The 22,621-nt window shown below is 37.4% G+C and overlaps 1 protein-coding gene across 1 annotated transcript in view; it reads right to left on the reverse strand.

The window, feature by feature from the left end:
* Positions 1-22,621, reverse strand: part of XRN2 (5'-3' exoribonuclease 2) — a 91,362-nt gene that overhangs the window by 41,729 nt on the left and 27,012 nt on the right. Inside the window, exons 2-16 of the mRNA XM_059406443.1 lie at positions 18,381-18,508; positions 18,187-18,298; positions 16,148-16,259; positions 14,364-14,422; positions 14,198-14,287; positions 12,927-12,999; positions 12,735-12,785; positions 12,135-12,292; positions 11,031-11,105; positions 10,810-10,943; positions 10,653-10,710; positions 10,462-10,569; positions 6,321-6,365; positions 4,796-4,927; positions 1,183-1,301 (exon numbers count right to left, since the gene is read on the reverse strand). Coding sequence (XP_059262426.1) covers positions 1,183-1,301; positions 4,796-4,927; positions 6,321-6,365; positions 10,462-10,569; positions 10,653-10,710; positions 10,810-10,943; positions 11,031-11,105; positions 12,135-12,292; positions 12,735-12,785; positions 12,927-12,999; positions 14,198-14,287; positions 14,364-14,422; positions 16,148-16,259; positions 18,187-18,298; positions 18,381-18,508 — 1,454 coding nt within the window. The remainder of the gene's footprint in view (positions 1-1,182; positions 1,302-4,795; positions 4,928-6,320; positions 6,366-10,461; positions 10,570-10,652; positions 10,711-10,809; positions 10,944-11,030; positions 11,106-12,134; positions 12,293-12,734; positions 12,786-12,926; positions 13,000-14,197; positions 14,288-14,363; positions 14,423-16,147; positions 16,260-18,186; positions 18,299-18,380; positions 18,509-22,621) is intronic.

The following is a 22,621-nucleotide window of genomic DNA, read 5'->3' on the forward strand; positions in this document are numbered from 1 at the left end:
ACCACACCAATTTTAATTCCCTCCCCTGCCCCAATGCATTCACAGAACATCAATTAGGAGAAATATCCTCTATGATGTGGATTATAACTGTTTTACAGAAAATAATGAAATACACGTCAAGTGTCTCGAGCACTTTTTGACAGAAGCATTTCTACCTTGACTATTCTCAGCACTGGGATTACACAATGAAGTACTAAAAAATCAATTCAACTATTAAGCTGGTATTGATCAAGATGGCTACCCAATAAAACAGATAACATACTCCAAGAGGAAAATCCAGACTTGCAGAAACAGAGGATAAGGAAAATGTTCAATCACAAGCCATCAGAGATCTCAGAATCTAACTTCAAAGGACATTAGGAAAATACAGAACCATACACGACACCTGAGAAGTTTCTCATCATAAATGCAAACATACCATCCATGTCCTATAAAAGAAGCACGAGTTGTGGACCACCATTGTTTAATTTTGAAATATACCATTTTGCTAACTTCTTAATGAATTACAATTGTTAAGATTATTGGCCTTTTGCATGCGGAACCCAGGGTTCAAATCTGGATTTAATTATAAAAGAGATTATTAATCTTATATAATGATCTCAAATTTCTGGATAAAGAATCAAAGTTTCCTATTAGAAATTTTAAGTATATAGCTAAAGGGAAACTTCTTTGTCATGAAATGTAATTGTATACACGCACATTTGTGGTTTTAAAAAATATACATATTTATCTCTTAACTGAATGACTTTTGCATATTTCATTTGAGGAAGAACCTTTCCAATTGAGAAGATTAAAGTAAACTATGTTAAGTATCCAAGTGTAACTGAACTTCCTGTGTTAAGCAGCTTGAAAATTTAATCTCAAAACAGTAACATTCAGATCACATAGTCAGAGCTAAACACCGCATGTCTAGCTGATCTAGTGCCTGGTCTCAGAGGGAAAAGTGGCTTGGAGGACAAAAACCTGCACGCATACTAATCTAGATACTTAGATTTAACAGATATAGCTTACACATCTCACTGGAATTTACTGACTATTCTAACCCTCCACATTAATTACTGGTGGATAAAAAGATCACAGGCAAGCATCTGAAGGCACTGCTGCTCTAAGCTAAATAGCATTAATTAGACAGCATCTATTTCAGCAATTTCATAACAAAGTGTTACCAAAAAATGGTTTCACCTGACGTTATCCTCAGGCTCAGGTTCACTGTCACTGTCTTCTGCTTTTCGCTTAATTCCTCCTATTGGAGATGGGGAGCCATCAGAAGTGAAACTCGTATTAGGAGATACTGAAGGACTCTGCAAACAATTATGATATTACAGAGGAAGGATTTAATTATTCATTTCACATAAGAAGTTACATCCAACTGCTATTATAATCATGCTTCATAATACAACTCTTAAAGCTATTAAATAGATATGGTAAGTACATTTAGAAAATATGAAGACTGTTCTTGGCATACTCCTTCAGAAAAAGAATTATATAGTTCTAAGCTTCCTATGCTTAAATTCAAAAGAATCTGAACATTATTAGAATAAAAATTATTTCAGAAGAAAAAAGAATTTAATTTTATAGATTTTTAAAAATTAAAGGATGGGAATTATTTTTTTCTTCGGTGGTTCCCTCATGTTATGAGTTTGTGATCAGTTTCTACCAATCAAACAGCAAAGCTATAAGGAGGAAAATACAAATGTATTAATTATAATACACAAAATAGTGCTGGTGAGAATGAAGTTAAATGGTAAATGCTCAACCTCACACAACCATCTGGAAAGCAAAAGTTTGACAAAACTCTGTCAGATAACTGCTAAATTATTTTATAGATAATGTTTAAAATTCAAGGTCCAAGTAAAAATGTATTAGTAACTTAGAAAAATGCAAACATTATTTCAAAGACTTAGATACCACTTTAAATTCACTATTTTCTTCCATTTGTAGCCAATTCAATGAACACAGTTAACACCTGAAAATATTTTAACATTTAAGTAAAAAATTCAAATTCTCTGCAACTTTAGTTTTATGTTAAGAGACCAAAACCACAAGTGGCAAAAAAGGTTTTCATGATAAAGTTTCTCTTCTATTATTCACAGCATATTAGATATTGTGATTAAACTGAATTATTTTTAAACTGAGAGCTTACGAGGCTACTTTAATGATACTACAACTAAAAACTCAGTATGAATGTAGTTCACACTATATGCCAAAAAAAGTTACAACAAAGCAAAATTGTATTTCTCAGTGAGTTTATAACTTATTTTTTAAAAATGTGTAATTTCCATTTTATTCCTGACACTTTATGGTCAATACTGTTCAAAAAAACCCGAACTACAAAACATAAATTCAGGAAGCTGCTATTGTACTTGAAAATGAGATGAATATTTTTAGTCAAATCTGAGTTTGACATTCCAACTCTAATCTTTACTGGTGTGTGGCCTTGGGCAATTTATTTAACCTCTGTCAGCCTCAACTTGAAATGGGGATTATGTCCTCTTAGTTGGTTACAGCAAGGATTAAATGAACCGATATGTATACAGGATCAACAGCAAGATGAAGGTGTGGCAATGGTGGCTCACCTTTCAGTAAGTTATCACTAATTTCTAAACCATCACTAAATCCATTTGGATTAAACGATGAAAGCAATATTCCTATCAATTGTCTAAGTACAGAGAAGCTGGGTAAAAAGCAAACTTTCCCAAACTGACAAAAATGATACAAACTATCTTTATCTGGTAACAAAAATAATATACTGGCAAAGGAAAACAGAAAGTGGTTTTTTAATATTAAATCTTTATTGCTCTTTTCTGCTCTCCACCAACCAAGTCTTTCCTGAACATACCACCCCAAATGATTCAAATTCCTTTTTATTTATTTATTTTATATTTATTAAAAGATTTTATTTATTTATTTGACAGATCACAAATAGAGAGGCAGGCAGAGAGAAAGGGAGAGGCAGGCTCCCTGCTGAGCAGAGAGCCCGATGTGGGGCTCGATCCCAGGACTCTGAGATCATGACCTGAGCCGACGGCAGAGGATTTAACCCACTGAGCCACCCAGGCACCCCTCAAATTCCTTTTTAAAAAGCTCTTTTTGCAATTACATTTTATGAAATGGTCACAGATATAGTCAAACTGTATTTCAGAATGCAAAATTTAAAAACACATTTATCAGGAAACAGAAGCCAGCTAGTAAAGCATTAACAGTATAGACCAACAGGCAGACACTACTCAGTACTAGATACTAATATGCCCAACAGCTCAAACAAACAAAACAACAATAAATCTATAACTTTAAAATCACCCTTGAAATGAAGTGGTAATTAGGCTTGTGATTTCCTTAAATTCATAATATTCTAGATGAAAATCCCTCTATGCAAAGACTGCAACAGAAATAATTATGTCAAGGGGAATTAAAACAGGATCAAATAAGCAACTTAATCATCAATCTCTCTATTCCTACTTCCATGGCAGACATTATTAATCAACAATGGGTCTAGTCCTGTGGAGCCTCAATATAATACTGGAAACCTTCTCAAAGCAAGCAGAGCTGGCAAAGTGTAAACCTCCCTGCCTTCCTGAGATTAAGAAAAAGCATCAGCCTTTTCTGTTCTATTCAAGTGTCTCACTGCAATCCCTTCACTGACCCTCCATATCCCACTGTTAATGGTGGAAGGAATAAGACAAGAACACAAAAATCAAACAGAACAAAAAACATAACAGAAACCCAGGCTGCTTCTCTCAGGAGATGCAAATTCTCATGAATTCTCAAATTCCATAGCTAAGGTCCTAAAATTTCAAGATGGGAATTTGCAGGAATATAAATCAGTCTCCTGATACGGCAAAAGTTCCATATACAGGATTGCCTTGTAATAAAAGATGTGGGGCATCAATAGGGTAACTGTTAGAATAATGAAATATCAAAACACACAATTTCCTTGAATATATCAAAACAAAAATTTACATTAGATATCAAACTTTACAAAATATATTTCCTCTCTTTATAACACATACTCTCTCTTATGCCTACCAGCCTGAAATAAGCAATAGCTTTGATTATTTGCTGTACATCAATTCATTGTCTGTTCCCTCACCCCTGTTGCTGCCCTGCCTTGTGCTCTGAGCTCATGGTGTGTTACCACTACAACAGGAAGCTACTGGACAGACTACAGCCTTGCTGGCTGAGATGATCTGCTTCTTCAGTCTGGTTCACTAAGTTCAAGCAAGGAGGGATACCAAGTGGCAGACCCATTCAATTCCTGAATTTCTAAGTACAGAGCAACCAGAATCTGCATAGTGAAAGCTACTTGAAAATATGTATTCAAATCTATTCCATGCCTGAGTTGGAAAGCAAGAATTTAGGCAGTGAGGAATACCTGTATTTGACAGACTGAGGAATATATATAATAAAATGCCCATAGCTGATCCCTGGAAAGAAAGGGGAAAACCCACCTTTCTCTCTTACCCCAGCTATGAGATACTCAGATGTCCCCATCATGCTTCTAGCACCCAGTACCTTTAGGGGAAGGGGGAAGCACTGTGGCCCATTCGCATTACAGAAACTCTGCTGCCACTTAGCTATATATATTTACATGCATTTTCTTTTCTTTCATAGCATTTAGATATTTACATATTGATAATCATGGATGCAACAAAGTTAAAAATATCTCAAGGAAAAAGAAATTGAGAAAAACTACAACACAAAACAACTCCAGACTTAGTAACAAAATTCACATACAACCACAAGAGACCTCTGATGGTCTCCCCTTTTCAGTGCCACGTAAAAGTCAGTCACTTACAGAGTTATTCTGCATCCTCATTTCATAGGCTGCTTGTCTCGGATTACTGGCTACTTGAGAACCTGGTGAATTTCTTGAACCCAAGGCATGAGGGGTTAATATTCCACCAGGAGAGAAAGCTGGTTGATCTCTCTAACGTAAGTGGAAACAAATGTAGAAATTAAAATTAAATCACAATACAGTCAGATGACAGGAAGAAAAGATGGTACGGGAATAGAGTCCTCACTGTAAGCACATAAAGGAGGAACCAGATTTCTGTTAGCATTTACAGGACTGTCCAAAATTTGATTTGATGGTAACTCACCCTGCAAACAATACTCTGTAGTATTTAATAATAACAGTTCTAAAAGTACATATAATAACAATGTTCTGATACACAGAATCTATTCAAGCCTCAGTAAGCTATTCCATTATGTTTACTGACAATTTCAGAATACATTCGACAAAGGATTTCAGGCACATAAAAATAATATAACAACGAAGGTTAAAAAACTAGTCAAGAGTTTGATTTATAGTTAAGAAAACCCACTTTTATTTACCCTTCACCTTGCTAGAATAAACTATTTCCAATTAATTAGAGCTATAATCATAGCTGGAATCGATGACCATTGTGGCTGACTGGTAAAACATACTTTTTATGCAGATATTGACTTAAAGAAAATAGTAATACATAAGGTAGAAAGCATATATTCCCCTCTCAACCTAACTGGTTTTGAAACTACGTGTAACAATAAATAACTCTACTTTTTTCCCTTCTAAGTTCCCCAACTTGCTTACTTCTAATAAAAGGAAATACTGTAAGTTTTAAATCCAGTTAGGACAAGAAAAATAAGAACTAAAGAAGGAACTATAGAACATTATGCAATGAGGTAAGAAAACAAATACCACAAGCAAGAAGCAGTGAAGTTCAAAGAAAAGGACTGCTCATCCTCGACTAGGGCCAAGGCCTCAAGGGAGGCCCCAGTGGAAAAGCTAAGATGTGAGGGAGTCATGAATTCCACGCGGAGCTGGCAAATATAGGTAACACTCTGAGTCGGGAGGGATGTGGTACATTTAGAGGACAGCACAGAAAAGCTCAGTGGCTAATATCGGACCATATCAGACTACACTCCACAAGCCAGCTTGAGAGAGAAGTGGCTCTAAGGGGACTACAAAGTCGCTTGTCATATCCAGACAAAGAAACAAGAGTTTCAGGAAGATTAATCTGACAAAGATGTAGACAGAATGCAGTAACTTAAAAGACTGTATAAAGGGTTGACAATTTTTATTGCAAAAATACCTGATTATCACAAAAAAAGTCAAATAGCTAAGCACCCCACACGCATCAAGTGCATCTTTTCAGACTCCAGAGTTTAGAAAAGACTTGACACCAGTATTCTTCCTCTGGGCAAGAAGGCAGCTGGGTAGACATTACACCCCTATTCAACTCCTACAGGATAAGGAATAAAGCTGCTGCAATAAACATCTTTCTCCCACACCGTAAACTTGTGCTATTGCCAATCTTATGAAATTAATTAAAACTCACCTTCATTCTCTTTCTTTTTTCTTTCTGTCGTCTTCTAAAACTGTCCTAAAAGTATAAAATCCACATATTCTGTCAAATATTACATACACAAAAAGTGCCAGAGATAAACATTACCAGGAATGATTTGGGAAACAATTCAGGTTTTAAAGGAAGACCCCAGAAACGTAGGTACATAGTTAAACTAGGCAAAGGACTATATGTTCAAAGTGTGTTTTATCAGAACTTCAGATGGATAGAGAGCATTCTAAACGAAGTTTAGATGTAATTTAACTGTTTCTCTTAATATTTTCAGATAGTTTTTGAAATCATTTCATGAAAGAATACAAGAGTCATGACAAAGACTCTTGGTTTTACCCTGGAGTGAACAGGCTGCCAACATGGAGAAGATACAAATAAAAGAAAACAATTCTTAAGTTTTAGCTGAATACAGTTAATAACCAAGATAGCCATTAAAAAAAAAAATTAACAAGACAATTTAATAATGAATTTGTTACCTAAAGAGGGCTCAATAGTTCCTAATTCTGTAGCACCCACAGCACCAAGTGGGTAAAGAGAGAAGTGGGGCTCTGTGCAAACATGACCCCCGCCCCCACCCAACTGCGGGGTCCAAAAAGTCAATCTCATGAAAGAAAGGAAAGAAATTCAGATGTTTATACTGCTCATTCTGAGCTACCTTAATTCACAGGAAAGGGTCCAGTTTGTATTGATTCTTCCCCTCCACTCATATTCAAAATGTAGTCATGGTTTCAATTAAACAGATTTGGGACTTATCTTGTTTCCCACTAACTGTTCGGCCATTCAAAGGCCTCCCTGGTCCCAGAAAGCACTCCTTCCATGCCCAAGATTCCTTGAGTATCAAGGCACTGGAGCAACTAAGGTCCTACAATAGCCCAAAACAAGGGCCAGTAGGTACTATACTGGCTGCCACCTGACTAGCTGGACTTCTATCCCTTTCAGGTCAGTAATGCCAAATGCAAAATAACACCCTTACTTAAGGTCTGAAAGGTATACTTTCTTCCAGAAGAAAGGCTGAATGTTGGATATATGGTGAATGGCTACCCTAAAACCTACTAAGATATGAAATCCACCAATTTCTTTAATCAAGCTTTTCCCTCTATCTTTAATTGAAATATTCCTTATCTAGGGTACCAACAAGCTGCAGACAGTGAAAGCCATTAGTCAGTTTTCAGTCCTTATCTGACCATGACTCTTTGGTCTTGAATCACGCTCTTTTCTTGGCTTCAAAACCACTACACTCACCTGGTTCTCTTTTTTCACTCTTGCTGTATGCCTTTGCTCCATGACTCCCCAGCCTCTCAATGTTAGTGTTCCTCTGTGCCTAATACTTAGACTTCTACTCTTATAAGAGTAATCATCTAGTCTCATAGCTTTAAACACCATCTATATCTATATAGTGATGAGTCTCTAACCGGGACCTCTCCTCATTCAACATCTCCAATTGGCTGTCTCAAACTTAATGTGCCCAAAATGGAATCCCCACCCCCAACTCAGCACCTCCCAGTCTTCTTCATCAGTTGCTCAGATCATTTTTCAACTGCTCAGACAAAATGCCGTGGAGTCATCAAACCAGCATTGAATCTATTAGCTAATCCAGTAGTTTAACCATCAAAACATATTTAAAATCTAACTACCTCTTATCATTTTCACTGCCACCATGCTGGCTCCCTTGAATGGCTGCTAAAGAGCTTCCTAACTGGGCTCTTGGCTTCCATCTTTGCCTCCATATAGTCAATATCCTGGGTACATGCCCTAGAGCCTCTGCACTGGCTATTCACTCTGCCTGAAATGCTCTTCTTGCAAACACCTACATGGTTTACTTCTTCATATTCTCCAGGTCTTTATTCAAAGTCATCTGTTGGTGAGGCCTTCGCTAATCACCTTTTCTAGAATCACAACATCTTCACCTTCCCAGATATTTCTTCACCTGCTTTAATTTTCTTCACAGCACTCATCACTCTAACACAGTACACAATTCACTCAGTTTTTGTGCTTATTGTCCATTTCAGGAAGAATGTAAGCTCCATGAGGTCAGGAATTTTTGTCTGCATTTTTGTTTTTCTTTTATATCAATGACACTCAGAATACTATCTGGCACACGAGAAACAATAAATGTTTACTGGATAAATGAAGGACATTTGCAAGACAAAGGGCAAACATCAAAGCTTATAATATAAAAAGCATCACTCAGTTTTAATAACAAATTCCTTTTCTACTATTTTGTGCTATGAACTCCTTTGGAAATTGGTCAAATGCCACAGACAGTTTCCAGGAAAACACATAAACGTAGATAATTTTACGTTGAATTTCTGAAGGTTCATATATTTCTATCAATGCCCAACCTTGCTGATAGACATCATTATGATGTCAGAACACCAAAAAAGATCCAAAGAGCTTTAAAATGCCCTCTCTGCTAGTCCAGTTGGAAACCATATTACTTAAGCCTGAAGCACTTTGGTACCTATCAAATCTCATACATCCTTCTCTAATGCCAAATATCACCAATATTTATTAGTACAGAGTCTGCTAAAGCCACATAAAAGGGCTGTTCTAAGGTTTTTATATCAAGTAGTACACAGTACATGCGTATAGTTTTTTTCTTAAGCATAAATGCAAGAACCAACTCCACTTGTTGAAGTCTCAGTTCAAAATGGCTACACTGATAGACATTTGATATCCCAGACAAAGTCAGTTATGTTATTGGAAAAAACATTAAAAAAAAAATTCTTGTAAAAAATTCTTGCTGCCATAGTGGATTACCAAGAACCAAAGGTTTTGGAAAGAATTACAGTCCACTCACTCTGTTACATAAAATGGTACTGAAAGTTCTAAGAAAGAGACCACTAGCAATAGTACACAAAGTTGAAGAAAATATAAAAAAATGATATGTTTTAATCTTAAGAAAATTATGAAGTAAAGTAGCAATATTTGCACAAAATAGGCATATGAATTTTTTGTTAAGATCAGTTTAAGGATTTCCTTCACTCTCTAAGAAGCACTATCTGTTAATTCTACCCACTTCTTGCCTCCTTTGACCCTCTCCCACAATCAACCTCCACCCTGCTTTGGCTCCAGGCTACTGCCCCTCCACCCACTGACTCCCCAGAGCCTCCGAACCTCTGGCCATGTACTAGGGGCCTGTCCATCTTGCCCTGACAAGACAAGAGAGCACCAATGGCTTCTCTCTTCAGGGATTTCCTCCCATCTCTCTACAACCAGCTCCTCTTTTTCCATAAATGTCCATGTTTCTCAACGTTTCTATTGGAGGCACTTTCACTACACACAGGGTCCCAGGGACTTCCAAGTTCACACTGACAGCTTGAAGTACCTACCCTCTACTAAGGGTTCTCAAATCTCCTTTCAAAAGACTTCTGCTTGAGCATTACACAAACCCATCTAACTGCTTCATGGACTTTCTTCTCTCCAATGTTGCCATATGGCATCTCAAACTTAGTATCTCCAAAATTAAACTCTAATTCTACCTTGTCCCCCACCTCAACCTGCTCTACCCTAAGCGCTTACTATCTCAGTGAATGGAACCAGCAATCTCCCAACTACCCAAGTCAGAAACCTGAACTTCTCACCAAGTACTCATCCTATTATATGTAATCATTTCCAAGTGCTTTGTTATTTTATTTCTTTCATGTATTAAATTTCCTACTCAGAGCTGCAACCCGCTGCCTTGGCTGATGCAATCCAACCCTGACCCCCTATACTCTACTACCAGAGTAGAGAACTGCTAAGTCTGAAACTATCTTCCAGGGCATAAATATTTCCTATAAAACATGGCAGCCACAAGTTCAATCCCAGGATTCATCTGGCCTTGGCACCCGCATCTCACAGCCTACTGATTAGACAGGTGTTTGGATTTTTATCTTTATTAAGATTATGAAGAGAGAAAAAAATTACAACCAACCACACAGTGTGCAATACATAGTTCCACACAGCAAGCATCACCACCTTTATAAAATAATCAAAGCACTGACCACTCATGATTACATTGGTGTTAGATACACTATAATGATATAACAACGCACTCAAAGAGGTTAAAAGTACAATCACAAGATCATCACAGCCTATTAGAGACAGGAGCAATTTAGCTACTGCAATAGAAACACTTTACCTCATCATCCTTTCTCTTTTTAAAAATGCTATCCTCAACTTCACCAACTGCTAACATGATCATCTGTACTCTTTGCAGATTGACATAACCACTTTCTGTAAGGTAACCCTGTAAGTGATAAAATACATGTAAAATGATCTTCTAATAAAAGCAAATACTTCTGTTTTGAAATTATTCAAGAGTTAACTTACCCCAGTTTTGTGTACCACATTTTTGTATATGTTAACCAAACGGTCAATTGCACCTTCCCTGCCACCAGGAAACAAATATTACGCATTAGGACCAGTGTGTACTATAAAGGCAAGAAGGCTAAAACACTAGTTTGAAAACCCATACAAACACACGTACCTAATTTCTAATGATGGCAAGTGAGGAAGGAAGTCATTTCCCACAAAGAAGCACATGAAGACCCAGTCATCAATACTCCTCTCAACATCAAATGTAAACGGCAGGCTGGCCATGGTGAGCTCTCTTTCCAAATACTACAACCAAGAAGGAACGTTGCCATTGTAAGTTATCAAAAGCCACCCTGCTTTAGAGAACTGATCCCCATGTTTATTACTACATACCTCACGAAGAACATTAAGACGAAGGAAGATAAATTCTCCTTCTGCACAAGGAAGACTATCTGCCAGTTCATCATGCTGCAGGAAAGGGGAGTCAAGATTAAACAAGTCTACTTTAAACCCTGTAACTTTTTCCAGTGAAGTAAATATTGTGAATTTCTCTAAAGCAAAATCCGTTTTAATATTATAAGAACTACCAAAAAAAAAAAAAAAAAAGAGAACTCCCCAAACCATTTTAAAAATAGAAAATTATCCATAATCCCAATCATACCTGACCAGGGATCAGCAAATATTTTTTGTAAAAGGCTAGATAGTAAACATTTTAGCCTTTTTGGAGACACATATGGTCTCTGTTGCATATTCTTTCATGTTTTGTTTTGCTGTTACAACTCTTTCAAAACATAAATACCATTTTTAGCTCACTGGTCAAATCTGGGGGGCTGGGGCTGTAGTTTGCCAACCCCTGACTTACATCCAGCCAATATTAAATTTCAAGGTATATAATTCTAGACCCTTCTCTATGAATATACAGTGTATTTATTACCTTTTTTCCCCACTCAGCATGTCTTTTAAAGAGGCACCATATTCTTAACCAGATGAAAACACACTCAAAGGGAGCTGGATATAATCAAGTGAACCCAAAATATATAGGAACTAGGAGTAACTTAAAAGTATCAAGCAAATTAATGTATTTTATTTATATTGTTGTAAAGAAAAATAATCATTTGAAACAAATACTTCTACAAACAAATCATGTGCAAGAGGCATTACTAACTAGGAGACCTAAGCTTCATGTAGACATAAGCTGTATCAGAAGTCAGAGGTGAAAGACAAGTGCATGCATGCTTTTGAATGTGTGTTCACTTTAAAGGGCTATGAAAGATACATTCCTATGAGGGCTAACAGAGCAAGTGGGTAATACAATACAGTCTTCTCTTTATCCATTCTAAAAATGAAACAATCTGAATGAATATACTTAAAAGCCACTAAACTGTAAACTTATAAATGGTTAAAACAGTATATTGTATGTTAAGTGTATTTTATCAAAACAAAAAATAAAACAGAAAAAATTTGAATGTGAGGCAATTACCATTTCAAAGTTCCTACCTTTCCTTTCTTTTCTCTTGGCAAACCTTCACAGTCTTTGACCTCATGCCCAAACTGATTACAAAGTCCACATGGTTTGGGTTTATTTGGTTTGAATTCTTCTCTAATGATGGTAAAGTTGGGTTCATGTGTAGCAAGGCCAAGCATAATGAGATCAGCTACCAACCAACAAGGATAAAACAATGAACAGTGAACACTCTGAGAAGACCCTACCACAACCAATGATAAAGGACACCACTGTGACACAAGATACAACACAAAGTAAAGCCGAAACAAGCACATAAATAAAGGTGATAAGGCTAAAAAACCTAAAATTTTTTAGTTTTCAAGCAACAAGCTGTCCTCCAGACACATGGGCAACGAAAATCTTCCAACTTAAAGGTATGCAATATCAAAAGGTTGAAAAATATTTTTAAAATTTAAGATAAATGAACATGAATCACAGATTAACCTTAATACCAATTCCTTCTCAAACATAAAATGAGCAAGATATATTAGAATTTCCAAGAAACCAGGAATAATCCACTACTACACACGAAACCATCAATTAGCTATGGTTTAATCCAAGAGCATCAAATCAAATGGTAAGAAGAAACTTACCATCTGCTCCACATAAGCAATGATGAGTATTTGGGTCGTGGTTAGGTTGGGCTAAAGATGGGAGAAAGATACATTGTATTTATATAAATGTATTTTACAGCCCAGGAATATCACATTCTACCAAATATTTCCTATATAATGGCTTGACTTTTTAAATAGAAGATATAATAAATATTTGTAAGGGAATTTTACCTCTTTGTCTTCTAATATAATCCATGATTTTATGTTCTCCTTCACCAGGAGCACTAGCATCAGATAAAATAACCTATCAAAACAGTTTTTAACACTGTCAGTGCATCCCCAATTTTCTAGCACAAAAATCAACAAAACTGAACAACTTAAAATAAATTAGGATAATTCCATTAAGACAGTGTTATTTATTAGAAATGTTTCATAAGGTACGTGTTAAACACCAAAATTAGTTTCACTGGTTAATTTACTACAGGAATAGAAAAAAAATGAAACGTTTCAGTCAAATTTAGCCAGAAGAACTAATCACTTTCTAGTATACTCACTGCTACCCAAAGATATAGCCCCAAACTACATAAACCCTGGGAGTAATCAATAAAAAATACCCATTAAATATAATTTACATATCTAGTTTATAGCAAAATAGGCCTTGAATTTATTTATTTTTTATTTTTATTATTTATTTGAGTGAGAGAGTGAGCACACATGAGCAAGGGAAGGGGGAGAGGGAGAAGCAAAATCCCCGGGGCGCCTGGGTGGCTCAGTGGGTTAAGCCGCTGCCTTCGGCTCAGGTCATGATCTCAGGGTCCTGGGATCGAGTCCCGCATCGGGCTCTCTGCTCAGCAGGGAGCCTGCTTCCCTCTCTCTCTCTCTGCCTGCCTCTCTGTCTACTTGTGATTTCTCTCTGTCAAACAAAAAAATAAAATCTTAAAAAAAAAAAAAAGCAGCAAATTCCCCACCTAGCACGGAACCCAATGAGGGGCGTGATCTCAGGACCCCAAGACCATGACCTGAGCAGAAGGCAGATGCTTAACTGACTGAGCCACCCAGGTGCCCCAACAAGCTTTGAATTTAAAATTACATGAAAGTACAATACAATTTTACTTAAACACGTAGGAGAACACAGCTATTCTTTAAAGACAGCCCCATGACTTTAATCTGGCTCTATTTCAATTTCTAACAGTAGAAATTTTCATTTAAAATTTACTTTCCTATATATACATATTTAAATGTAATATAAAATATTATATATATATTTTTAAATCATGGGTCCTGTTTTATAGCTTCAAAGTGATGGTAAGAAGACAAAATTGGCACTGAGAGAAAATTCAGCAGCCTAAAACTGGACCATGCAGGGCATCCCATCTCTAATAACCTGGAAGCTTCTCTTTCTTCTGACAGTCAACTAGCATTTTATGGGGTATCAGTCATATCAAAGTACAGCCTAAAATAATCACCCTTATCTTTCTGAAGTACCAAAATGTGAAACTTACTGTCAAGTTTTTCCACCCAGGGTCATTATTTAAACGATCAGCTATGTAATAGCGAAGGCATTTAGCAAGATTGTCCATGAACTCAGTTCCCTAAAATGATAGAAAGAAATAAATTAACCTACCATTTAGGAGTTAGCAATAGCTGGCAAAGTATGAGACTACTTACTGGTGTAATACAGTTGCTGTCAAATCTTTCTTTTATTTCTTCTGGAGGAAGAAAGCCACCTAAAGGAAAAAGAGGCAATGTTTTGTTCTCTCCATAAAAAGTCAGGTAAATTACTCAGTATTAAGCCAGAACAACAAAACAAGTCCAAATACAAAAGAAAGGGAAATACTGTCACCTGAGGAACAAATGCTCCCCCTCTGGGAAAGAAAATAAGAGTCATCCTCTCAAATTTAATATAAGCTTTAACATGACCATCAAACAATATATGGTATACAAAAGATACTATAGTTACACAGAAATATGGAAATTATGATATTCTTCATAATGCCCTCTGCAGCAGAACACACATACACATACACACACATACACAATTTAGGAGTTTTCTTTTGGATAGTAATTCCTGAGGTAAAGGTATCTTAGAAAAACAAAATTAAAGTGCTGAGTTTTTTGTTTTTTAAAGATTTTTATTTATTTGAGACAGAGAGAGGGCACGCATGTGTGTGCTCACGAACGAGTGGAAGGAAAGGAAGAAGACCAAGCAGACTTCCCCTCGACCAGGGAGGCCGACACGGGGCTCAATCCCAGAACTCTAAGATCATGACCGGAGCCAAAGAAAGATACACCCACTGAGCCACCCAGGTGCCTATAAACTGCCAAGTTTATTACAGCCTTATATGATAAGAAACAAAATCACCAGCTGTGATATAAAAGTCCTATTTGTTCTCTATATCACTGATTAGCTTTTTTAAAGACAAATATATTTCAAAATATCTTCAAGAAAGAAGACCTCTTTAAAATCAAAGATTATCTTTTGTAAGTACAAACAGGCCTTAAGCGCATTATGAGCTGCAGCTAAAGTAAATATATAGTCGCACGCTTCTAGCAAATTAAAACAGAAAATGTATCCTAATTGTAGGCCTGAGTTGACTACACTATGGTATCCTTTTACCTGCAAAGTACAATATCTTGAGCCAATAAATTGTTGCTTTTCTGGTCTATCGTACTGACCTTGTAACAAAACACCAAACAAATCACCCTGCCACTAAAACACCCCATCTCACAGACAGAAGCGTCTTAGGAGAGAACTGGTCCCATGGAGTATCTGGACTCCCTGACCTTCCGTCCCTCTGAGACTTGATCAAGGTCCACCTATTTATCCAACAGGAATTTCAAGCTCTGGGGAACTGCAAAGATGATCACACCCCACAATTTCCCCAAGTCAAGGGAACCCTGGGTACTTCACTGCCTTCGTGCCTGCTGCATACTCTTCTATTGAAGTGTGTCTGACTTTAGTGAAAGCCTGAAGATATGGATCACGTCATCCTGGGCCTCCTTTTACAGACCTTTGAGTTCTAAGGGAAAGTAATAAGCAAGCTACTCAGACTGATTTAAGGAAAATGTTTACGGAATTGTAGCTTTCTAACAGGCCCCATTGAAAAGAAAAGTAAGAGGCACTCTTAATATATTCCTCCTTTACAGATACATCAAAGTGAGCTGAAGAGCTGCACTTGCCTTGAAAGGGGCTGCCAAACAGCTCTCCCTACCAGAATTCCCTCCTTTTATTCCTAGGTTTCCCTTCTACTACAGAGCTGGGAAAAGAAAAGCTTGTTAGTGGGAACAAAGGATTCCATTAACTACTTTTGGACAGTGAACATAAATTTTCCTTAGATATTCTAGATCCCAATTAAATTAAAACCATACCTACTATGACAGAAAGCGGACACCTCTCCCTCTTTCTATATACATTTCTTAAGAAGTCCAAGTTCAAGATGCGCATTATTTACCTTTTGCCAATATTTCTTCCCTGACTCGCTGCTTCTCCACTGCTGCTTCCATTCCTTCTTTTGATGCTCTAAACCTTCTGGAACGCTGCTGGTTCATTTTAGCACGTGGTGCCTGAAAACATTATTAGATAGTCATACCATACCATTCAAAATACATGTAATAAAATCTATCCATTATTTTCAATTAGTTGTTCTTTTAAAAATAATACACTAAAATGGAAAAGTAATATGCCTAATATCTAATATATCTAATAATCTTTTCATGACAATAAATCCTGAGAACTTAAATTTGGATGAAGACCTTAAAAGCTGGCCTCAGTCATGTACATGAGTGACAGGTAAAATGGACAAACATCCTAACAAGCCACTTAATACTATAGAGCCCACAATCCAAAGCCATTTCTACTGGGCTATGGTGCTTCAAGGCACCCAAGGACAGCTCACTTTACTCAAACACCCAGCCAGCATAAAATGAATAGATACTAGCACAGAACCAGGATCAAGAAGACCTTATGTCCATGCCTAAAAGGAAGAATGGTCTCCAAACGAGATTCACCATGTCCCATAAAAACTAAAGAAAACAACTTCTTAATCTGTAGGACTTCAAGGTACTTCTATATTGTATGTCCCACAATAACCACTCTGTCTCTACAAGAAAGCAAAGCAACTAGAAAGGGAACAAGGTTTTAACTGAAAATACTTTTGAATTACTCTGACCAAATATAATTTAAAATCACTAGATAAGCTTGAATGAAATGAACTGGACTCTAAGATTTTGAAATTCCTGAACTGAGTTTTGGAACTGGAAGGGATTCAAGCATCCTGTCTACATAAAATAAGTTATTTTAAATTCTCTTTTAAATAGTTCCTTTTCCTATAAAATAAGACCACCTAACCTAACTCTTTCAAGTACCATGTTCTTTGATCCACACATCTATTTCAACAAAAACATGCTACGCACCTGAGCATACAGACAGACAGACATACAGACGCTCATACAGGTATGCATACAGTTTATACTTGATCTAGCAGTAAGGGAACACTGGATGTAAAGTGACAGATTTTCTCCAAGACCTTTCACTAATATGAATGGAAATAAGCACCAAATAAAATATTCCTGTTCCCTCTATTCTTCACTGCACTTCAACTGCAACTTACCAAGTTATCAAGTAACTATGATTTTTCATTGTATAAAGAGAACCTCACAGAAAAATTAATCTTCTAGATTTTTAAAATCATTCTATTAGCCACTAGGATTACTAAATCTAAAAGAAAGATAATCTGTTTGTGTATAGCTAAATAAATTTAAGGGTTATGATTTACCTTAATTTTCCTTGAATGCTGATATATAGTTTGCTGGTTATTTATAAGCTAAGCTAGTTGATATGGGACATATCACCCTAGGTCAGTAAATTATTGCCCTCTTAAAGTATTCTGAGGACTAGTCACTGCCCATAGGAGAAAATACAAACTCTTAAGCATGGCAATAAAGCCTTCTCAAGACATTGCTCTACTTCCCCTTCCAATCTAAAACAACTGTAATTGCTCAAATGTGTTAGTGTGGTCAAAGGCATGGGAAGTATATTTACTGGGCCCATTTGAGAAATCCAGAAGCTCTTCACTCTTCCTATCTATCTGATCCCCCTCCACTGCCCACCAATCTCCCATTATTCTTTATGCTTCAAGAAATGGGACAAAAGTCACCTCCTATCTCTTAGCTCCCTTAGTAGCACTGATTTCCTCTTCCCTCAGTACTGTGCACGTGTTATCTAATACCTATAAAGCCCACGAGTAACTACCTTGCTCATTTTAAGCCCTTCAAAAGAAAGGGCAGTCACCATTATCCCCAGTATCTCACAATATTTGGCACAAAACAGGTACAAGAAATGTCTGAATGCATGACTGAAGAATCAGGCTGCCTTTCTCAATTTCACCACAGTCAACATTTTCGTTATTTAGTTGACTTTAACTCTAGACACTCGGGAACACAGCAAAAACAAAAACAGCGGATTATAAGCTAACTTTTTCTTAGCACTTACCACTCCATCTATTGCCATGTATAGAAGTCGTCTTGGTCTTACAATATTGAAAAGTCTGTCAATGTACTCAAAAATTGCAACCATCATTTCGTCTTCATTTTTTGGTGCTGGTCTATAAGGACAAACAAACAACATAACAGAATACAATACTCCCCTGTAACTTCTGCTATCAGTGACAAAAATGGATTACGTACTTGTCTTCAGGATGAGTACAGGGATGGATGATTCCATTCATATCCAAATACAGATTATCAAACTCCACATCATTTGGATTTGGTTTACTGGCATCAACAGGGATCTTTACACCATTGCATTCTTTTGGCTACGAGAAAAGTGACAATAATAGTTTGATTGTTCATGTCTAAAATATCCTAGGCTCAGTATAAACCCATTTCACTTCTGAACTGGAAGTAAAACAGTTTAAGCCATCTTTAAACTATAAGGTAAGAAAAGATTTTCCTCCTTAAAGCAAACTAATGCAGATATCTGAACTGTGGAAAGTGGATAGTTTTCAACACAAGTTAATCTCAACTATGTGAAGGATATTTATCAAAATCTCAAATTGTTCAGTTGTCCAAGTGAGAAACCATGGGAATCATCTTAGAATTCTTCTCTGCCCCCAACCCATTATCAGTAAGTCCATCAATCTAACCTGAAAAAAAGGCCTCTCCACTTCATTTCCTCAGTCCCACTGCTATGACCATCACTGCATCATCACTTGCCTCAAAGACTGACCCTTACTAGCCTTCTGGCCCACCACAGTATCATTCAGGCCAACCCTATCTCTTCTAAGTTCCTAGAAAACCCTCTTCCATCTCCTGCCTCTGTGTAGTTTCTCCTTCCTGCCCACATCCACCTTCTGAAACCTTGCTGATTTTCCACAGTCTAGACTGAAATCAAATGTCACTCATTTTATAACTCTTCATACACATCCCTCAGAAAACTAACTGCTTCTCCTTCTGCATTTATTTACTTGAGAGAGAGAGAGAAGGCACGCGCGCAAGTAGGAGGAGGGGCAGGAGAGGGAGAAACAGACTGCCCACTAGCAGGGAGCAATCCCAGGACCCTGGGATCATGACCTGAGCTGAAAGCAGGAACTTCATTGACTGAGCCACCCAGACACTCCTCAATTTTATTTTTGTAATGAATATTACCTTTGTTTTTTCTTCCAGAGCTTCAGTGAATAATAAGAATATGAGACTAAATTTTTACTGTCAGTAAGTCATTAAAAAAAAAGTTCCCATAAAGCATATAAAAGCATCATTTGTTTTTTTTTTTTTAAAGATTTTATTTATTTATTTGACAGAGAGAAATCACAAGTAGGCAGAGAGAGAGAGAGAGGAGGAAGCAGGCTCCCCGCTGAGCAGAGAGCCCGATGCGGGACTCGATCCCAGGACTCTGAGATCATGACCTGAGCCGAAGGCAGCGGCTTAACCCACTGAGCCACCCAGGCGCCCTAAAAGCATCATTTGTAACAGCAAAACATTGTGAACTTAAAAGCCATCACGTACATCATGGATGAGCCTCAAAAACATTTTAAATGAAAGCCAGTCACCAAAGACCACAGAAGATTCCATTTATATGAAAAATCCAGGATAGATAAATCTATAGAGATAGAAACAGATGAGTTTCAATCTGGGGGTGGGGGAGGAGAAAAGTAATAGGAAATGAATGCAAATGGGTGCAACATTTCTTTGGGAGTGATAAAATGTTCTAAAATTAGGTAGTGGTAACAACTCTGTATACAAGCCACTGAATTGTACATTTTAAACAGGCAAATTTTACGGCATATAAACTACATTTCAGTAAGACTATTAAAAAAAAATTGAAAGGTCAACTTAATTAGTGGGAAAAAGAGCCCACAGAATGGATTAATGTTAAACTGTGGATGTCATATACCAGAATGTCAGACACAAGGGAGAGTCAAAGAAATAAAGGACAGTCACAAATATATTTATACTGAGCCAAAAACAGATAAACAAAAAACAAAACCAAAATCCACCAAGCTTCAGAAGAATAGAAACAGTACCATTTATAGAAAGTTCTAAAACAAAAAAAAAAATAATAACAGGTATTGTTCAGGGCTGAGTACAACATACACAGTGAATGCATAAGAAGAAAAGCAAGGGAACAATTTTGAGACCCTGGTTGTTATCTCTGAGAGAGGGAAAGAAATGAGACTGCATTTTAATGTACATTTATAATTGCGAGACAAGACAATCACAAAAGGGATTTAAGGAAGGAACAGAGAGAGCAGCAGCTTTCAGATACTGCTCTGTACACATATACTTGTGTATCAGGAAAAAGGGCCTGATCAGAATGAATACGATAAAAATGGTAAGGAAAGTAAGAGGTCAATTTTGGTGGCGTCTATTTCAATAGAGAACCACCTGATAAACTCTCCCCTCAAAAAACAAAAACAAACTCTACAAAGGCAGTCAGCTATAACCTCTCCATCTAGCCTCTACACTCCAAAGTCCACACATTTCTTTCTCTGCATGAAGCCAGATACCACTCTCAGGTGAATCAAGACTCACCATTTTTACATTCCCCAGGAAATCAGGTTAAAAATATTTTAGACTTGGCCATATGATATCAGTTGCAATAACTCATATCTGCTTTTACAGAGTGAAAGCAGCCATAAACAATATGGCTTCATAGCCAATGTGTTCCAATTTAACTGTGTGTACAAAAACAGGAGGCCACTGGCTTGCAATAGCCTCTGCCCTTTGTCCGTAGTACACCACTAGGCATATTGCAGCTCCTCAATGAATGCTGAGTATATAGCTGCATGAGAATTTCTATTTATACTACCTAGAAAATGAAGCATGTTTCGGGGAAGCGGGGGAGGAGGGGCAGGTGGGAGGGTGGCATTAATTTTGGGGAAATAAAGAGGGCATTCCAGGAATTTCCAGTAAGAAGACTGTGAATATATTTTCCTCTCAGAATTACTGCAGATATATTCAACATGCTAATTACACAAATTTAGAGTTTCTTCAAGAGAAGACTTTGATGCTCAACAAAGGAATTCACTCCTTAAAAGCCTTGCCAAATACAATGCCAACGTGTCTCTTGCTGGTTAAAGAGAGATCTTAATCAAAGGGCAGATAAAAGGAGCCACTCTGAACCCCAAAATCAATTAATGAAAATTATCTTTTGGGTTTTCCAAATGATAGACGGAGCATACACTGCAGGCTTCCCTTTCTAACCCAAGACCATGAGACTAACAACAAACAAACATCCACAACTCAGAATCTGTGACAGAAAACCAGAGTTCTCTGTGGCTGAAAACTTGTGAGGGATATCTGAAATGTGGAAAACTAGAACATCTGACAACTAAAACATGCAGACAGGAGCTTTCCTGCCAAGAAGTGGGTAAACACAAAAGGTCTCCAGACCCAGAGAGGGACTCAAGGGTCAGCTTCTGGATAACCCATCAGCACCAGCAGCACTAACAGCCAGGAGAGTCAGTACCCTGCATTCTCCCCCTTCCTTACCACTCAGGCCCCACAGGGACCAAGGAAGATGGGTGCTTGAGGAGGAAAGGCAGTGCAGTACCCAGGCTGACTCACTTGTCCCAGAGAAACAAGTACACCTACCCAGAAGGCTGGCAGTCAAGGCAGTTCTTGCCTAGCAAGAAGCCTTCTCCTTTTCATGGAAAAAAGGGTATATATATCCCAAATAGGCAGTTTGAGAAATCATCCTATTTGTTTGATAAAGATCCCAAGCAATCAAGGTAAAGAAAATATTTTATTTTTTTTTTTAAATAGAAATTCTTTTTTTTTTTTTTAAGATTTTATTTATTTATCAGAGAGAGAGAGGGAGAGAGAGAGAGCACAGGCAGACAGAATGGCAGGCAGAGGCAGAGGGAGAAGCAGGCTCCCTGCTGAGCAAGGAGCCCGATGTGGGACTCGATCCCAGGATGCTGGGATCATGACCTGAGCCGAAGGCAGCTGCTTAACCAACTGAGCCACCCAGGCGTCCCTAAAGAAAATATTTTAAAAAGTAAAGATAGTACAAAGACACAAATAGTGAGTATGTATAAAAAAATATTCCACAGGAGCACCTGGATGGCTCAGTCCTTAAGTGTCTGCCTTCATTCCGCTCAGGTCATGATCCCATGGCCCTGGAATCCAGCCCTGCATCAGGCTCCCTGCTATGCGGAAGGCCCACTTCTCTCTCTCCCACTTCTCCTGCTTGTGTTCCCTCTCTCACTGTGTCTCTGCCAAAAAATAATAAAACCTCAAAAAAAAAAAAAAGATACTCCACAGGTTTTAACATAAACCACTCAAAATTAATTTCACACCAACTTACTGTTCTACTTAACCTTACAAGGCTTTCTGGCTCCTCAAACGTGAGGCAGAAACCACTACTTTTAGTAATAGCTAAGTAGATGCAGTTCTGCTTAAGCCTGCCTAATATTTAACAGCAGCAT

This window comes from Mustela nigripes, chromosome 7, assembly GCF_022355385.1.
Source record: "Mustela nigripes isolate SB6536 chromosome 7, MUSNIG.SB6536, whole genome shotgun sequence".
Lineage (NCBI taxonomy): Eukaryota > Metazoa > Chordata > Mammalia > Carnivora > Mustelidae > Mustela > Mustela nigripes.